Below are 18,927 nucleotides of genomic sequence, written 5' to 3'. Positions count from 1 at the left end.
ATACCCAGTGACTGCCAGGCCAACCTCCCAAGGGACCAGACCTCCAAGAGCCAGCAAGGAAAGCTACACAATATGTCCCACTTATGCTCAATAAAGGACCTTTGGCAGGAAGGCAACAGGCACTAGAGCGAAGGTCTGAACTCAGGAACTGCAACCTTCCAGTGTCAGCAGGAGTCCTCCTTAACAACCTGTTTGAAGTTCCTGCTGGTTTCTCTCCAGGAATCAACCAGCAAGTCCCTGGCACTAGGACCCTGCAGACAGGGAAGCCTGAGCCTGCGCTCTAAAAGGAGAGATGCACCATTTCACAACTTCAGCAAAAGCCAAAGCAGCCAACAAAGCCACAGCCACCTGGGCTGTGCTGGGCTCTGCCTTTTGAGCAGCTCCCTGGCCACTCCCCAGAAACAGAGCATTCTGTCCTTTTTCTTTTTAAATCCACGTCATCACCTGATCATAATGGAAATCAATCTCAAGTCACCGCGCAAAGGCGTATCCATGGCAACCTCAAGAGGAAGGACAGAAAAATGATGCTCCAGTGGCTGCAGCAGAAAAGGTAAGTCCATTTCTCTTCTATCCATACCACCCACCATCTTCCCCTTTCATTCAAGTCAGGCATGGACCTCACCTGCACATTCCAACTGTCACACCAATGGGGAAAATACAAAACGTGGGTGTTAATAATCTATGCTATTATGTAAGGTCATAGGTCTTTCTGGTCCCATAATGGCAGAAAAAAATTCTTTTTCTGGCTGGCACAGGCAAGATCTCTTTTCTTATTCACTGTCTCAGGTGACACAGTCTCAGTCTACCTTATACTGGTAGTCTCTTATCTGTCTGGTCAGGCTGCTGAGATGCCACTCAAGGATTTCCGAGTTCCCTACATATTTGTAAAAAGCCAGCAACGACACTGACCTCGCCATCCCGCCCACCCATGTCATGATCATGCTCACAAACTGGCATGGTAAGCCTCCCTCCTTAGCAGCCCTAAACTCCAGCCCCTTGAGCACTACTGAGCCTAAGTAATCCTCTATGCCTCAATTTCCTCTTCTGTAAAATGGAATACTTTTTCTAAAGGAATTGTTGTAAAAATCACATTAAGAATGCCTGAACAGTCCTAACCAGTTTGGCTCAGTGGATAGAGCGTCGGCCTGCAAGCTCAAGGGTCCCAGGTTCAATTCCAGTCAAGGGCATGTGCCTTGGTTGCGGGCACATACCAGTAGGGAGTCTGCAGGAGGCAGCTGATCAATGTTTCTCTCTCATCGATGTTTCTAACTGTCTATCCCTCTCTCCTCCTCTCTGTGAAAAATCAATAAAATATATTTTTTTAAAAAAAGAATGCCTGAATAGCCCTAACTGGTTTTGCTCAGTGGATAGAGCATTGGCCCAGGAACTGAAGGGTCCCAGGTTCGATTCCAGTCAAGGGCACGTGCCTGGGTTGCAGGCTTGATCCCCAGTAAGAGGTGTACAGGAGGCAGCGGATCAATGATTCTCTCTCATCACTAATGTTTCTAACTCTCCCTCTCCCTTCCTCTCTGAAATCAATAAATATTTATTTATTTATTTATTTATTTATTTATTTATTTATTTTAAATGCCTGAACAGCACTTAGAAGAGTGCCTCGTATAAAGCGCTCAATAAACGCCAGCCATTATTATTATGAGGAAGAGGACGGAGAGACTATAGTATAGTTGGGGGGTACTCAACACTCTTGGAGGGTATTTCAAGTCTGCGTCTCTCTCTTTCCTCTGGACAGCCGTTTCAAGTTTCCCTTACTACTTTCAAGTCCCTATTCCTGTCTGAGCCCACTCCAGCACCCTCACCCCTCAGCACATAGCCTCGTTTGAGAAAGAAGCTGAGCCTATTACATAAGAATTCCTTTGCAAATTTAGATATATCTTCAATAGTCATTGTCTCTTCCCACATTCTTCCCTTTCTTGTCATTCCTCTTCCAAGGAAATGACGACCCCTTCTTTTCAGAGCCGACCCCTACACCCTTCTCCGGGGACCTGATTTTACAATCACTTCTCTTGTGCCTTCAATTGCACCCTCTCTCCTGGCTATTATATATATATATTTCAAAGAGGAAGGGAGAAGGATAGAAAGATCAATAATGAAAGGAGAATCATATTGGCTGCCTCCTGCATGCCCGCTACTGCACATGCCCATGCCCGGAATCGAACCCAGGACCCTTCAGTCTGCTCCCCGATGCTCTATCCACTGAGCCAAACCGGCTAGGGCTCTGCTGGTTCTTATATTTCATCAAATAACCTGTGCTCAAGACTCTTCTATTCTAGAAAAACTGTTTCTAGTCTCTGTTACCTCCTCTGCAAGCTGCCACCATCTCTTTTCCTTCCTTCCCTGCAAAACTATTCAGTGAGTACACCGTCCCTGCCCTCACTTCCCATCCACTCCTCAATTCGCCGGACTCCCTTCCCTACCCCTCCCTCCACCGAAGCTGCTCACACTAAAAAAGTAAGAGAGCCCTGGTGACAACCTCCTAACTGCCCAATCTCAACGTGCATTTCCCAAACTCATCCTACCTGATCTCCCCCTGAGCAACTGAGGCTGCTGATCCTTTTCCTGGAACTTCTTCCTCCCCTGGCTCCCTGGACATTCTCTCTCACTTTGTGTACCCATCTCTCCCTCCTCTGTCATCTTCAGCCTTCTCTTGAGCGTGGCTGAGCTCATTTACCCCCACAGCATTGACTACCACTTTCACCTACCTGGGCACGGACGCTCTGAATCTCAGACCCACACTCCCACCTGTCCGCTAAGTGCCACAGACCCAAGTTCAACATGACCCAAAACACACTCTTCCCCCTTCCTCCTCTGCATTCCCTCTTTACTTCTGGCACCACCAACCATCTAAAACAGGAAACGGAGTCATCCCCAGCAACACCCTCTCTCTTGTTCTCAACAACCCATCAGTCATTATGTCAGATTAATTGTCTCTACAATCTCTCAGACCCTCCCCTCCTTCCCATCCCCACTGAGCTAGCCTTAGTTCAGCCTTAGACCACCCCAGGTTATTACAAGAGTCTCCTGACAGCCCTGATCCAGATTCTCCCTTCAGTCTCCTTCCGGTTAGCCCCAAACACAATCTCACCACCTCCCTGCCTAAACCCTCCAGCGGTTTCCCTGCCCACAAAACGGAATCATCTTAGTACAGCACTACAAGCCATTACAAACTTGGCTTCGTTGAGCATAGACTCATCAATCACCTCTCCTTTGATCCCAAGTTCTCTTAAATTCCAGCCACTTGGATTTACTCACCTTCCCCCTTATGCCTTTGCACATGTCACCAGGGCCATTCTCCCTCGTCATCTTCAAGGCTCTGCTCAATGGTCACCTCTTTCCTGCGGATTCCCTTGACACCTCCATGTAGAGCTAGTTATTCCCTCCTCTGCTTCATACAGCGTTTTGGACATATCTCTTATGATATCACATTTTATATAAAATACTGTTTCCCTTATTCCATTATGAATTCCTCCAGGGCAGAGAGTTTTTATTCACCTCAGTATCCCAAGCACGGAACACGAAAGACACTCCATGTTGAACAGAAGCCTGAACCAGCACCAGGCCCTGGGGGATATAAGCTGGCTCTGAGCTTCCACATAGAGCAGCTCCGCCATTGAGGACTGCACCACGGCAGGAATTACCATGCACACACACACTCCACAGAGATAGCTCTTTCTTCTCCAGATAGGAGCCTAAGAAACTAAAATTGCAGAGACAGCCCTAACTGGTTTGGCTCAATGGATAGAGCGTCGGCCTGCGGACTCAAGGGTCCCAGGTTCATTTCCGGTTGAGGGCATGTACCTTGGTTGCGGGCACATACCCAGTAGGGAGTGTGCAGGAGGCAGCTAATCGATGTTTCTAACTCTCTATCCCTCTCCCTTCCTCTCTGTAAGAAATCAATAAAATATATTTTAAAAATAAATAAATTAATTAAATTGCAGAGACAGCCCCCAGGCCCTATGGAACTGGGCAGTGACACTAAGTTTCAATCTCTAGGCTTCCAGGGTGAGAGGGCCACAGCCAGACCACTAGGCTCTTGAGAATGTGCAGCTCTTCTGGGAAAACAGCTTTAGTGGGTGTGACAAGGGTCCAGTCTCTGCTTCGGTGAACACGCCTCCCCCCGCTAACCCCCTCAGGGATATGTAGAAACTTGGGAAGGTCAGACTGGATACCAAATTTGCCCATCAGCCAAGTGCAACTGGTACTAGCCTGAACTTCAAAAGAAAAATGATATAAAGCCAAATTCAGAGTCTCCAGGATGGCAAGCCCTAAATATCTGAACCAGTGAATGCTCAGCACTTACTTTCTCAGGGGACTCTGAGGACCCAGCTCTCATGTCCCTTGGTATGGGACAGATAATCCATGTCCCCTCGAATCCTCTGCTACAATCCCTCCCAAACCGTAACTCCAGGAAGCCACTAGCCATGAGGGCAGAGTAAACTTACAGTGGCAGTTGCCAGTGGTATTATGATCCTCCCAACTATTTTGAGTCCTCCCTAACAACTTCTTTCCTTTGTAGCCTCATGTCAGTCAGGCCCAATTTATCAATTTTTCCTTAGTGTTGCCTCCAGCACCCTTCCTCTATCCCCCATTACCACTATCATCACTTTGGTGTGCCACTGAATGGCTTCGAGAATTAAGGCACATCGTTCCCCCTCTTTGGTGTCTCAGCTATAACACAGGGTAACAGCTACCTCACAGGATTATTAGGTCGAATGGGATCATGCCTGTGAAAGGTTCTGTAACCTGTGAAATGTTATACATAAATATAAGGCACTACTATTATCAGCAACCTCACCCTCTATTACTGATATGTGAAGCGTATCTGGCTCCCTGCCTCTCTGCTTTCCCATTTCCAACCACATTATACACCACGGTAAAACTATACATTCTAAATGCTGCTTTCACTAACATGCCATTTCTTACTTGAGCCAACGGTCCTGGATCTGACTTATGCACTGTCATCTCCGCATTACTGTCAGCTGCTTTCCCATAGAGCAGCGGTTCTCAACCTGTGGGTCGTGACCCCTTTGGGGGTCGAACGACCCTTTCACAGGGGTCGCCTAAGACCATCGGAAAACACATATATAATTACATATTGTTTTTGTGATTAATCACTATGCTTTAATTATGTTCAATTTGTAACAATGAAAATACATCCTGCATATCAGATATTTACATTACAATTCATAACAGTAGCAAAATTACAGTTATGAAGTAGCAACGAAAATAATTTTATGGTTGGGGGTCACCACAACATGAGGAACTGTATTAAAGGGTCGCGGCATGAGGAAGGTTGAGAACCACTGCCATAGAGGATGCTTTCCCTAGTCTTGCAAGCCCCACCCATCCTTCAAAATCCAGCTAAAGCCCCACTACACTCCATGAAGGACTACATTTAAAAGAAAAGAACTGAGCCCTGGCCAGTTTGGCCCACTGGATAGAGCACTGACCTGTGGGACAGAACACATGCCCAGGTTGCAGGCTCGATCCCCAGTAGGGGGCATGCAGGAGGCAGCTGAGTAATTCTCTCTCATCACTGATGTTTCTATCTCTCCCCCTCTCTCCCTCTCTGAAATCAATAAAAAATATATTTAAAAAGCAAATAAATAAATGGAACTGAAACAGTGTCATGGAGCATTAAGGGCAACTTCATTTGGAGAAATCTTGGTAGGAACGTCTGTCACCTAATACTTTTAAGAGTCACCTTTTTAAGAGAGATTACACTTTTTTTCCTATTTGATTCTAAGAGACAACCTAGGAACACAGTTATCCAGATACATTTCGGCAACAAAACTTCCTTATTGAACTATCCCAAGATAAAAGGGGATGCCGTAAACTTCCCATTCTTAGAAATGTTCAGGCCCAAATTGGCCATCGGGCAAGGCTGTTTTAGGTGGAAGTCACAGGAGTGTCTGTCCCAGAATCATAGCACTGTAGGTCTGAGAGGAACCTTGGCGATCTAGTCCAGTCTCCTATTTAACAGGCGCGGACAGGTGAAGTGACTCATTCAAGGCGACAGTTCCCTCTGGAAAGCAGGAAGAGCTCTCTGGCTTTCAGTCCCCTGAGCTACACCCTTGCTACTCAAAGTGTGGCCCATGCCCCAGCAGCATCAGCATCGCTTGGGAACTTGTTAAAAATAAACATGCAACCAACCAGAATCTGTATTTTAGCAAGACCCCCCCCCCAGGGGTATACACTATTAAAATTTCAAAACACTGGCCTACGCTGCCCCTTCCAAATCTTGGGTTTCTAACGCTGAAACTGCATTTCCCAGACGGTTTCAGATGTTAAACAGGGCAGCACCCACGAAAAACAGTATTTCCCCCGCTCAAATCTGGGCAACTCTCCATATTCTACTTCCAGCAGGAGCTTCCTGGTAATACCATCAGCATATGAATGGCTCTGAAATATTCTGCAGGAGGAAAAACTTTAACCATGAAGTTCCTGAACGTATTTGAGTACAAAATGCCCTTTAAAATGCATGCACATGCCCCCCGCTCAGGCTTTGGCTGTGCACCAGGTAACGAATGTCAGCTCTGTCCCAGAGCTCCTTGGTTCTCAGTCCCTGCAGCACACACACCAGGTCGGTCGGTGGTCAGCGTGGGCTTGCTGCTCTCTTCGCCGCTTTTAAATCACTTTCCCTTTCAATTCGGCGGAGTCCCTCTCCTGCGTGATTGAGCTGCGCTTCTGCCCAGAGACGAGGGATGCGCAAGATGACTTCTCCAGGGTCATCCTGCCGGCGAGGGCGGACCCCGCAGTGGGCAGCGCAGACACCCCACACCCGCACCCAGGCCCCATGCTCGAGTCCTCTATGTTTTTTGGTTATTTTTTGTTTGATACCAACTTCTCAACCACGTGCCCACGAGAAGCCTGTGGCTCGGAATGGGTCCGGGGGTGCCTCGGGCGCGCCCCAGGAAGGAGCGGGGAGGGGACCCCGGCGATCCCGGAGGAGGCGGGGGCACCACCATTCGGGCCCGCAGAGAACAGCGCCGGACGGAGCGCTCTGCTGGGCGCGACCAGCCCGGACCCGGGCGGGCGGCCACCCCGCCGCGGCCCACCCCCGCGGCCCCCGCCCCGCACCCCGGGCTCCTGCTGCTCCCAGGCCAGCGCCGAGCCCCCCGTCCCCCGCCGGCAACCTCGCGAGCACGCGGGGGGCGGCGGGGGAGACGGTTGGCAGGGTCGCCGCCTGCGTACCTGTCCGGTCAGGGGCTCCGCGCCCGGCTCCGGCCCCACCGGCGAGCGACGCCCAAGACCGAGCCGGTCCCGCCCCGCCCCGCCCCGCCCGTGTGGGCTGCCCGACGCGCCGTCCGACCACTCTAGGTCCACCCCAGACCCCCTCCCCCTGAGGCCCAGAGGCGCTCTGCGTCCAGGGGACACACTACTTTTCCCCAAACATCGGTCCAGGCTAAAAGTGGGGCGCCGAGCGCGGCCGAGGGAGCGTCGGTCAGGCACAGAGCTGGACACCTGGAGGAAAGCGGCGCGTGCGCACTGGGCCTGGGAAGCCGCTTAGGACCACAGGCTCCGGCGCGGCGCGGCCAGCGCCCCCTGCCGGATGGTGGCGGCAGCGCGGAGGGGCTGGAGGAATTTTTGCCCTGGGCGAAGGGTTCCCCCGAGAATGGCTAAGTTTTTGCGTGCTAGACTGCTAATTAAAACAATAGTAATAAACCTATCTCGTCAGTTAGCTGGAGGAAAAACTTAATTTTGGCTGCTACTCAGTGTCGTCCACCGTATGGGGATACAGGCATTCTCACGCCTTTATGATGCGGATATAAAATAACGCAAATTTACGTAATGGCATTTTGGCATTTCTTTATTTAAAAAGAGAAAACATTTAAAAGTACAAACCCTGCCCAGCCAGCGTGGCACCGTGGTTGAGCATCGACCTATGAACTGTGAGGTCACCGTCGGATTCCGGTCAGGGCACCTGCCCAAGTTGCAGGCTCGATCCCCAGTGGGGAGCACGCAGGTGCAGCGGGCAGCAGATCGATGTTTCTATCTCTCTCCCTTCCTCTCTCTAAAACTCATAAAAATATGTGTGTGTTTTTAAAAGTACCTCTCCGAGGGCAACTGTAAGGATAAAAGCCTATCTCATCCTTGGTTCTTGGTATAGTGGGAGAAAAATTATTTCTGGTAACTCAAAATAATATACTACTTGTACACATACAAATTTGGGGTCAAAATGTATACCACATGAGTGCACCCCAAATCCAAAGACACAGTGGTCCCAAGTCGGTAGAGTATCCTGGGAACCTGGCCAAACTCAATATAAACCCTCTCTAGGGAATGCACTTTAACTCCAGGCCTTAAATAATTCCTATAGCTATAGTTCCAAGAACCATGAGTGGTCAAAGTGACTAAGCACACTATGAGAAAGAAGCTACCAAAATTATTCAAAACTGCAAAGATTACAGATACTGGGATTTTCAATTACTGTGTGTAAAATGAATAGGTTTAATATTTTTAAAAACAAATTTTAATATAACAAAGGAACAAGCAATTATAAAAATTGACTAGGTAGATTGGCAAAATAACCAATTATAAAAAATAGTATGCCCTAGCTGGTTTGGCTCAGTGAATAGAGCGTCGGCCTGCGGACTGAAGGGTCCCAGGTTCGATTCCAGTCAAGGGCGTGTACCTTGGTTGCAGGCACATCCCCAGTAGATGATGTGCAGGAGGCAGCTGATTGATGTTTCTCTCTCATCGATGTTTCTAGCTCTCTATCCCTCTCCCTTCCTCTCTGTAAAAAATCAATAAGATATATTTTTTTAAAAATAGTAATAAAAATATAGGAATTAAAATATAGAGCTCTTAGATGGCACAAACAAAAGATTAGTCATAGCAATTAACCTAAAATAAATAGCCTTTCAAAATGAGAGGCAACAAGCATTATTTGAGATATATTTTTTAAAAAGCTATTGGGAAGCACTGATTCAGCAGAAGCCCAATAGTGTTCCAATTAAGAGACAAAGGCAAGGAGTATTAATGAGACAGGGAAGGGGAACAATAAATCAATAGAAGGAAGGTATTTCTACTGGTTGACATATGCTCACATAGTGATATTAATTCTAAACAATGTTTTTAATTTTCAGTTTGGTAGACATCAGTCCAAGAGTCATAACATCTGCTTTCTTTGCGCACAGTTCTTTGGAAGGCAATGTTGCTTTAAGCCCAGGCCAAAGGTTATTTTGCAAAGCTTGGAGCATAAAATGTACAAGGCAGTTTCTCTGGGATTGCAGCTCCATTTTAAAGTGGCTCTGTGGGCAGCTCATCAACCTCATAAGCTAGCTCTGTTTCTATTAATTTTTTGCATAGCTGAAGAAAGAATTAATGAATTGGAAAACAGATCTTAAGAAATGAAAGAGAAAAAAGGACAAAAATGCAGCATTAACAAGAAGAAGAAAAATGTGGAAGAGACATGAAAGATATAGTGAGAAGGTCCAACCTTCATCTAATTGCAAATCCATAAATAAAGAAGATAATAAAAGAGAGACTGAATTTAAAGAGAAATACAGATTCATATGTAGCCTCAGATTCAGGAAATCCAAGGGATTCCTACCTGAATAAACAAAGAAGTGCACGTCTGGATTAATAAAAGTGAAGCTGTAGAAAAATAATAACAAAGATAAAATCTTAAAAGGAGCAAGAGAGAAAAGGCAGTTCCCTGCAAAGTAACTGTTATATTAGCATCTGACTTCTCAATAGCAACAGTAAAAGCCAGAGAACAAAGAAATACTCAGCAATATGAGAAAATAACTGTCAACCTATAACTCCTTAGCCAGCAAAATGATCCCTCAAAAATGAAGGTAAAGTGCCGAAACCGGTTTGGCTCGCTGGATAGAGCGTCAGCCTGCGGACTGAAGGGTCCCGGGTTCGATTCCGATCAAGGGCATGTACCTGGGTTGTGGGCACATCCCCAGTGGGGGATGTGCAGGAGGCAGCTGATCGGTGTTTCTCTCTCATCGATGTTTCTAACTCTCTATCTCTCCCCTTCCTCTCTGTAAAAAATCAATAAAATATATTAAAAAAAAAATGAAGGTAAAGTAATAAATAAATAAATCTGAGGAAGTTTACTATAATTAAGTTCTGTATTCATTTTTTATTGCGGCATAACAAATTACTACAAACTCAGTGGCTTAAAAGAACACGTGTAGCCTGCCCGGTATGGAGTGGCTGAGTATCCATCTATGAACCAGGAGGTCACAGTTGGATTCCTAGTCAAGGAATATGCCTGGGTTTCAGGCTCAGTCTCCAGTGTGGGGCATGCAGGAGGCAGCTGACCAATGATTCTCTCTCATCATTGATGTTTCTATTTTTCTCTTCCTCTCCATTCCTCTCTGAAATTATATTCCCATATATATATATAAAATATATATATACCACATATATATACCACAAATATATATATATACATATATATATATGTACACACACACACACACACACACACACTCTAGAGGCCCAGTGCACAAAATTCGTGCATGGGGGGGGGCGGGGTCCCTCAGCCCAGCCTACACCCTCTCCAATCCAGGACCCCACAGGGATCAGGTCTAAACTGGCAGTCAGACATCCCTCTTATAATCCAGGACCACTGGCTCCTAACCGCTCACCTGCCTGCCTGCCTGATCGCCCCTAACCCACTCTGCCTGCCTTCCTGATCACCCCCTAACTGCTCCCCTGCCAGCCTGATCGCCCCTAACTGCCCTCCCCTGACAGCCTGATTGCCCCCTAACCACCTCTGCCTGTGGGCCCGATTGCTCCTAACTGCCCCCCCTGCTGGCCTGATCGCCCCCTAACTGCCCTCCCCTGCCAGCCTGATCACACCCTAACCACCTCTGCCTCAGCCCCTGCCACTGTGGCTTTGTCCATAAGGACGTCTGGAAGATGTCTGGTTAATTAGCATATTACCCTTTTATTAGTATAGATACACACACATGTATTGTCCCTCAGTTTCTGGGTCAGAAGTCTGGGCACAGGTTAGCTGGCTCCTCTGGGACCTTAGAGTCTCACCAAGCTGAAATCAAGGTGTCATCAAAGGCTGCAATCTCATCTGGGTTTTAGGTCCACTTCAAAGCTCAGTGATTATTGGCAGAATTTAGTTCCTGGGAACTGGAGAACTGAAGTCTTAACTCCTAGAGGCTATGTGGCCACCTCCAAAATGTGACAGTTTGCTTCTTTCATTGTAAACAAGAGGATCTCTGACTTCTGAGAAGGTCTGACACTTTTAAAAGGCTCACCTGCCGAACAGGTTTGGCTCAGTGGACTGAGAGTTTCCGGGTTCGATTCTGGTCGAGGGCATGTACCTTGGTTGCAGGCACATCCCCAGTAGGGGGAGTGCAGGAGGCAGCTGATTGATCTCTCTCATCGATGTTTCTAACTCTCTATCCCTCTCCCTTTTTCTCTGTAAAAAATCAAAATATATTTTAAAAATAAATAAAAGGCTCACCTGATTAGGTCAGGCCCACCCAAAATAATCTCCCCTTTAACACAAAGCCAACTGATTACAAACTTTAATTACTTCAGCAAAATCCCACTTTTCAGGTATATAACATAATCAGACATGAAATTTCATCATATTCACTAGTTCTGCTCACACTTAAGGGGAGAAGATTACAGAGAATGTATACACAGAGGGTATGAATCTTGGGGGCATCTTAGAATTCTGTCTACCACAAATCCTCACTAAAGGAACTTCTAAAGAATGTACTTTGGATAGAAGGAAAATAACCCCAGATGGAAGATCTGAGACACAAGAAAGAAGAATGACCAAAGAAAATAGTAAACATACAGGTAAAGCTACACAAATCTCCACTCTATAAATAATAGCAATATATCTGATTTGTGAGTTTAACAAAATAACAATATAATTAAAGTACAAAAGCATACAGATTCAAAGGAAATAATGTTGAAGAACTCTAGATGTGGGTCTCAGAGGATCAGTCCACCTTGTCCAGGTTTGTTAGCTTGACTGAGGCATTCCAGAGGCTTTCGGCCACCTGAGGATCCTGAGCAGCTTTTGCGGGAGGAATTATCACACAGGACCTGCTAAAATATTTTCCAGAAATACCATCCAGCTCCTTCGCCAAGCTCAGGTAGAGAACTGGGTTTGCACCTTGTGTAGGATCCTGTGGAAACACCGAGAGTGGGGGTTGAGGGGAAGGACGGGCGGTCTCACCAGGCAGGCTTTGGCGGGCTGGGGACACTGAGAAGTAGAGCCCTACACCACCCTCTTCCAGCCAAACCAGCTCCTCCTCTCCCCACCTTAATAAAGAAGCTGGAGATCCAGAAGGAGAAGCGGTAGTACAAAGGTAACAGCCTCATGATCTCCGTGTACACCAGACCTGGCTCCACAGAGTTCACAGTCACACCTGAGGTGGTGAGACAGAAGCATAATGCAAAGTGAGGTGAAAGGATGATGGGAAGAGAGGATTGAGTGTGGTTCTGCCATGTGCAAGCAGGGAAGGATCCTACCAGGTCAGCTGGGTAAAGGCGACCAGAGACTTGGGGGTGGTACGAGGGACATGAGTGCTCTGTAACTTACATGAATGGTGCTACCCAAGCCAGTAAGGAGACACAAGTATTTGAAAGTGTTGGGTTAACTTTAGGAGGAACGTGATGTGTGGTGTTGGTATTGGAAAATACTGAGAGAGGAGGGGTGTTACCGGTGATAAGAGAATTGGAAAAGGTTGAAAAAGAGACATGAGGACAGGGTTGAGAGAACTATAGGGGTACAGGTGGTAAATGGAAGACATTAACAGCTGGCTTGGGATATATTGGGAGTAATTTATGGCCAGGACATGTGGAGAGGTGTGAAGGATTGGGAGTGGAGGAATAGGGGGTGTCAGAGGCGGTTACCTGTCCCTTGAAGCCTCCGGGCAAATTCCCCAGTGATCGAGGTCAAAAGCAGTTTGCTGCAGTAATAGTTCTGGTTGAAGGTCAAAGGTCCACCAGCCCCTGTCAGATGTTCCTCATCAAAGTACCCTTGTGTTTGCCAAGAGGAAGACACGTTTATCACCCGGGCTGACCCTGCCCGTTGTAGCGCTCCTGGGAGGAGAGAGGACCACGTTCCTTCAGTCTGAGTCCTAGTGTCAACTCCCATGCCCACTCCCCAGCCTGCTTCTCCAGGGGGTCCCAGGAGAGCAGGGCCCATCCAGGGCTTTCAGGAGTGGGCCCCGCCCAGGCACCAGGGCTAGGCACAGGGAAACTTAATGGGAACAGAGACTTCACGTTCATTAACTGCTTTCCTAACACTCTCTTCCTCTTTTATTTTATTTTTTTAATATATTTTATTGATTTTTTACAGAGAGGAAGGGAGAGGGATAGAGTTAGAAACATCGATGAGAGAGAAACATCGATCAGCTGCCTCCTGCAAACTCCCCACTGGGGATGTGCCCGAAACCAAGGTACATGCCCTTGACCAGAATCGAACCTGGGACCCTTGAGACTGCAGGCTAATGCTCTATCCACTGAGCCAAACCGGTTAGGGCTTCCTCTTTTATTTTAGTGTTTAGTACTTTTCTTCCACTTGCCAGCTGGAACTAATTTAATTGATCCTTGTTTATGTTTGACCACTAAGAGGGGAGAAAGAAGAGGGTGACCCTAGCCTAGCTGGTTTGGCTCCATGGTTAGATCATCAACCTGCGGACAGAAGGGTTGCAAGTTTGATTCCAGGTCAAGGGCACGTGCCACAGTTGTGGGTTCCCCAGCCCTGGTAGGGGTGCATTCGGGAGACAACCAATCGATGTGTCTCTCTCACATCAATCTTTCTCTCTCTCTCTTTCCTCCCTCCTCCCACTCTCTCTAGAAATCAATGAAAAAAAAAATCCTCAAATGAGGATTAAAAAAAGAAAGGAGAGGCTAGGACACACTGTCAGAGTTGTCTTTCATGTATTCATACACTCATTCATTCCACAAATGTTAATTAGGCCCCTGGATTGTGACAGACACCAAGATGGGTGCTAAGGACATAAGGACACTAGGTTTGGGGGAAAAGAAATATGCAGAGATACTTGGGAAAGTAGTTTTTTAAAAAATAACCATCTCTCAAAGGAACAAAAATAAAATTATAATCAATAAAACAAATTTAAAAAGAAATTAAGAAGAAAAAAGAAATAAAACAAGTTAAATCTTTAAAAAACGAGTATTAACTACACAAAAAAAAGTCTGGATTGTGTAAATTATGAAAAATAGTAATTGTCACATGAGTTTACAGTATTGTTTTCAAAATGCTCAAACTCTTTTGAGCCCTACATTGAAATGAAGAATCACAAGTGGCAATTTGAACAGATGCTGTTGAGCCAAAACTTGCTAGAGAGAAAATTATTCTTAAAGAGGACAACAGGCCCCAAACTTGCAGACACAGTGACATAAAAACCAAAAGGGCTCACAGCCTAGGTGGAGACTGATCCCCATGGAGCAATGTTAGTTTGAGAACAGAGAGGTGCACAAAGGGCTTAGGGGACCCCTGATAATTGGGGCAGCTGGAGAGTTGGAGGTGTCAGGGCAGGATCACAGCACAGGCTATATCTGTGCTGAGTCTTGGCAGATGAACTAAAGTTAGCCAGCCTAGGGCAGTGGGAAAAGATTTTCCAAATAGAAGACATCACATGTGCAAACACAGCCAGAGGGGGAAAATAGAGTGTGGTCCAAGATCTACAGATGGTCTGGCTGGATATTGGGAGTTGGGGGGTGGGGAGGGTTAAGGAAGGGCAAAAAGTAAGTTTCTCAGTCTTGTAAGTAAAAAGAAGAGGCTCAGCCGAAACCGGTTTGGCTCAGTGGATGGAGCGTCGGCTTGCGGACTGAAAGGTCCCAGGTTCGATTCCAGTCAGGGGCATGTACCTGGGTTGCGGGCACATCCTCAGTGGGGAGTGTGCAGGAGGCAGCTGATCGATGTTTCTCTCTCATCGATGTTTCTAACTCTCTATCTCTCTCCCTTCCTCTCTGTAAAAAATCAATAAAAATATATTTAAAAAAAAGAAGAAGAAGAGGCTTAGACTTTATCCTATAAAGAACAGAGTACCTTCAAAAGATTTTAAGCAAGAAAGTGATATGGCTAAGGTGACTTCTAGAAGTGGCAGAAGGGAGAATAGACTATAAAAGGGAAGAGACAAACAATTTAAGAAACCATTCCTTAGGAACACAATTGAGGTTGCCACCTGAATCTCTATATTCCAGGCTGCAGCAACTTTTGCTCAAATAAATGCTTTTTTTTTTTAATATATTTTATTGATTCTTTACAGAGAGGAAGGGAGAGAGATAGAGAGTCAGAAACATCGATGAGAGAGAAACATCGATCAGCTGCCTCCAGCACATCGCCTACTGGGGATGTGCCCGCAACCCAGGTACATGCCCTTGACCGGAATCAAACCTGGGACCTTTCAGTCCGCAGGCCGACACTCTATCCACTGAGCCAAACCGGTTTCGGCAATAAATGCTTTTTAATAAAAAAAAAAAAAAAAAAAAAAAAAAAAAAAAAGCAACCCCTAGCCGGTTTGGCTCAATGGATAGAGCGTCGGCCTGGGGATGGAAGAGTCCCGGGTTCGATTCCCGTCAAGGGCATGTACCTTGGTTGCAGGCACATTCCCCCAGTAGGGGTGTGCAGGAGGCAGCTGATTGATGATTCTCTCTCATCGATGTTTCTAACTATCCTTCTCCCTTCCTCTCTGTAAAAAATCAATAAAATATATTTTTTTAAACGAAAGAAAGAAAAAACACTAATACTGAGGAAGGTGCAAACACCTTGTTGTAATTTGGGGGAAGAGAGAAAAAATATTCATACTCAAAAGTGCATAGAATTTGGCTCACTCTTTGTTCAATTTCCAGTTGGGTTAATGCAATCAGTCACTAAAGGGTAGGTCCTGACAACAGTAGTTGCCTCCAAGGAGGGGAATGGAAAGTTGATTTTCAAGGAGAGGAGATTTTTTTTAATTTATTTTTTTCCTCTCACTTATTGATTTTAGAGAGAGAAAGGGGGGAGAGAGAAAAACATCGATTTGTTCTATTTATTTATGCATTCATTGACTGCTTCTTTTTTAAAATATGTTTTTATTGATTTTTAGAGAGAGTGGAATGGAGAGGGAGATAGAGATAGTGATATATATATATATATATATATATATATATATAGAGAGAGAGAGAGAGAGAGAGAGAGAGAGAGAGAGAGAGAGAGATTCACATCAATCAGCTGCCTCCTGCTCTGCAGCCCCCTACTGGGGATTGAGCCACAACCCAGGCATATGCCCTGACTTGGGAATCAAACCAGTGGCCTTTTGGTGCAGGGGCAATGCTCAACCAACTGAGCCACACCAGCCAGGGCTCAGAAGTTGCTTCTTGCATGTGTCCTGATGGGAGATTGAACCCACAACCTTGACCTATCACAACGACACTCTAACCAATTGAGCTATCCGGTCAGAGCCAAAGAGACTTTTTTTTCTGTATACCCTGTTACACATCTTCAATTTTGTATTTTAGACCTATATTACCTGACTACAAAAGAGGTTATTTCACAACACAGGAAAATATGTTATGGAGAATTTGCCTGCCACCCATTTCCCCACACACACCTTCCCAGGAAGACCTCGAACCTCCTTAATCAGAAAGGGTTACAAAATCAGAAAGTCAATAGACTTGGGCCCAAGGCAATGAATTTTTGGCTGTTGTCCCTGCTGGCCCCTGAGCTTCTTGGTGTTTATGTTCCTAGTGACCTAGTGCCAACCTCAGGAAGCTTCGGCTGAGATGATTGACTCTACTGGTCTGACTGGAATTCAGAGCTGAGGGAGGGAGAAGTGGGATCTTTTATCCTCTTGGTTGCATGTTTGTGGGGAGCTGCTATAGGGTTAAACCTCGGGCTGACCTGTTGGCAAAGTCACAAACAAGTCCCAGCTTAGAGGGCACAGTCCTCTTAGCATAATTAGGCTTGACCTTATAAGGCTCCCTAGATCTTACCTGGAAAGCTAATGGGCTGAGGGAAGTGCAGCAAGAACAAGAACAAAAACAAGTGAAGCTCACAAGAACAGTGTAAAGGAGTGAAACTCACAAGAACAGTGTAACTTTGGTAACCACTACCTGTTTACCTCTGACTATAAAAATAAAGGCTCAGTTTGCCTCAGGATCCTTCTCTGTGGCCTCAGCCAGGCACAGGAAGGTCCACGGAGACTAAAGAGAGCTAGAGTTCTGAACGCTGTCTCCGTGTAAAACATTCTTCGCCGACTCCGTCCACACCTTTGGGAACCCCTGGACCCCCGGGGCTGGACCCCGGCACATGTTGGACTGTCTGGTTCCATTACCAGAATCCTAATCCTGACTTGCGTTGGGTGGTTCCCCTGCTATGTGCCAAAGGAAAGGAAGCTGCCAGGAAGATGCTATTGGGACGGAGAAGCCGGGCTGACACAGAGGGCAGGCACATTTCCTTACCTTGCAGTAGATTTGTGAGCAGAAAGGGCCCGATATAATTGGTGGCAAAGGTGAGATCAAGGCCCTCTGGGGTTAGTGTCCTGGGGATTCCTGGGAGGAAATGAAAACACATGAAGCGGATGATGGAGCAAATATACCGAGGGGGACAGAGTCTAGGGCGATATATTGGGGTTCAATAGAAATGCTCTAGGAGCATGTATGTGCAAAGATGGGGCAATTAAATGTGAGGCTATAACTGAGGCGGGCTCTCTAGGGCTGTGGGAGAGTCAGGAGTGTTTCCGCAGGGCGCACAAGTGAGGCTTTGGGGATGCCTGTTTTGTGGTCCCTGATCTAGGAAGGAGCCTCCTGAGATGTGTTTGGGGGAAGCACATCAGGGCACATACCACAGACTGCAGCGTTGTTAACCAGCAGATGTATCTCGGGACACTCTTGCAGGAGCCACCGGGCAAAGCTCCGGATGGAGGCCATGGAGCTCAGGTCCACCTCCCCAAGCAGAAGGCTGGCATCCTTCGTGGCTGCTTGGATCTCAGCCAGGGCTCGCTGTCCACGCTCTCGGCTACGGCAAGCAAGGACCACCCGAGCCCCACGGCGGGCCAGCTCCTGGGTCACAACCTTTCCGATACCTGGATGGGGGCGTGGGGGGCAGCTTCAGAGCAGGCTAGTCTGGGAAGTGACTAGAGGGTAAAGGAGCAAGGGGGAGGGACAGAGGTGTTGACAGTGGGTGCTGCTTCTCCCCGCTGCCCTCCCGGGGAAGGCTGTTGGGGCTGAGGCCCCTCGTGAGGTGACAGGGTGGAAGGAGCACTCACCGCTGTTGGCCCCAGTCACCACGGCCGTCTTCCCGGTGAGATCTGTGGGGCAGTGCTGCAGGTCCCAGAGCCGAGTCTGATGCCAGAGCCGCACACTCAGTCTGAGCAGGAAGACCAGAATGAGGAGGACAGAGCCAGGACCCCAGGCCTGGGTGCTGAGTAGAGACCACAGTGGCATAGCAGATGACCAGCCTACCACCCGGAGTGGGAAGAGGGTTGGAGAGAGCTAGTCAGTGCTGAGTGGGCGGCAGTAAGGCCGTGGTGGAGCCCAAGATGCAAAATTTAAGGAGGCGCTCTCACATTTGCTCAAGCAACCCATGTGAACCTGAGAGAGAGTTCCTCCTTATAAATTGTGTGACCGGAGCACTTGATTGCCTCACCTCCAATCAAAAATTAACAGAAGGGCTTTCCCTGAGCCCTAAACCCTGCCAAGGCTCAAATCTGCCACTGAGCCAAACTTGGATTTGCATCTAAAGTGAATTGACAGAGTTCCAGGGACGAGGGAAGCAAGAAATCAAATTCCTCATGTCTTGAATCACTTTATGCCCAAGTGGGGCCATTCCCTTGCTCCCCAACTGATAGGGAACTAAGTTCTCCCAACTGAGGTAGGCCCCACTTGCAGCCCTTACATCCATCTGCTCTTTCGTGAGGAGAGAATGGTTCTCCAGAATTCTGCTGGAGAGTAGCCTTGGCC

General features: G+C 47.1%; 3 protein-coding genes across 3 annotated transcripts in view; 1 reads left to right on the top strand and 2 right to left on the bottom strand.

Annotated features, from left to right (window-relative positions):
* The window catches only part of DCTN1 (dynactin subunit 1), a 30,714-nt gene extending 23,407 nt beyond the window's left edge, over window positions 1-7,307 (bottom strand). Inside the window, exon 1 of the mRNA XM_036334059.1 lies at window positions 7,213-7,307. The gene's annotated coding sequence lies outside the window, so the exon portion shown is untranslated. The remainder of the gene's footprint in view (window positions 1-7,212) is intronic.
* Window positions 466-18,927, top strand: part of WDR54 (WD repeat domain 54) — a 33,794-nt gene continuing 15,332 nt past the window's right edge. The window contains exon 1 of the mRNA XM_036334069.1: window positions 466-550. Coding sequence (XP_036189962.1) covers window positions 522-550 — 29 coding nt within the window. The 5' untranslated portion in view covers window positions 466-521. The remainder of the gene's footprint in view (window positions 551-18,927) is intronic.
* LOC118668837 (retinol dehydrogenase 12-like) lies at window positions 11,509-18,518 on the bottom strand. The gene is made up of 6 exons (XM_036334074.1): window positions 18,234-18,518; window positions 17,811-18,050; window positions 17,428-17,517; window positions 12,871-13,059; window positions 12,277-12,383; window positions 11,509-12,140 (listed from the first exon to the last, which is right to left on the bottom strand). The coding sequence occupies exons 1-6, from the start codon at window positions 18,409-18,411 to the stop codon at window positions 11,952-11,954; spliced, it is 993 nt and encodes a 330-aa protein (XP_036189967.1). The 5' UTR covers window positions 18,412-18,518; the 3' UTR covers window positions 11,509-11,951.

The sequence above is a fragment of the Myotis myotis genome, unplaced genomic scaffold (genome assembly GCF_014108235.1).
Source record: "Myotis myotis isolate mMyoMyo1 unplaced genomic scaffold, mMyoMyo1.p scaffold_m19_p_14, whole genome shotgun sequence".
NCBI lineage: Eukaryota > Metazoa > Chordata > Mammalia > Chiroptera > Vespertilionidae > Myotis > Myotis myotis.
This window is presented reverse-complemented; position numbering and strand designations above follow the sequence as displayed.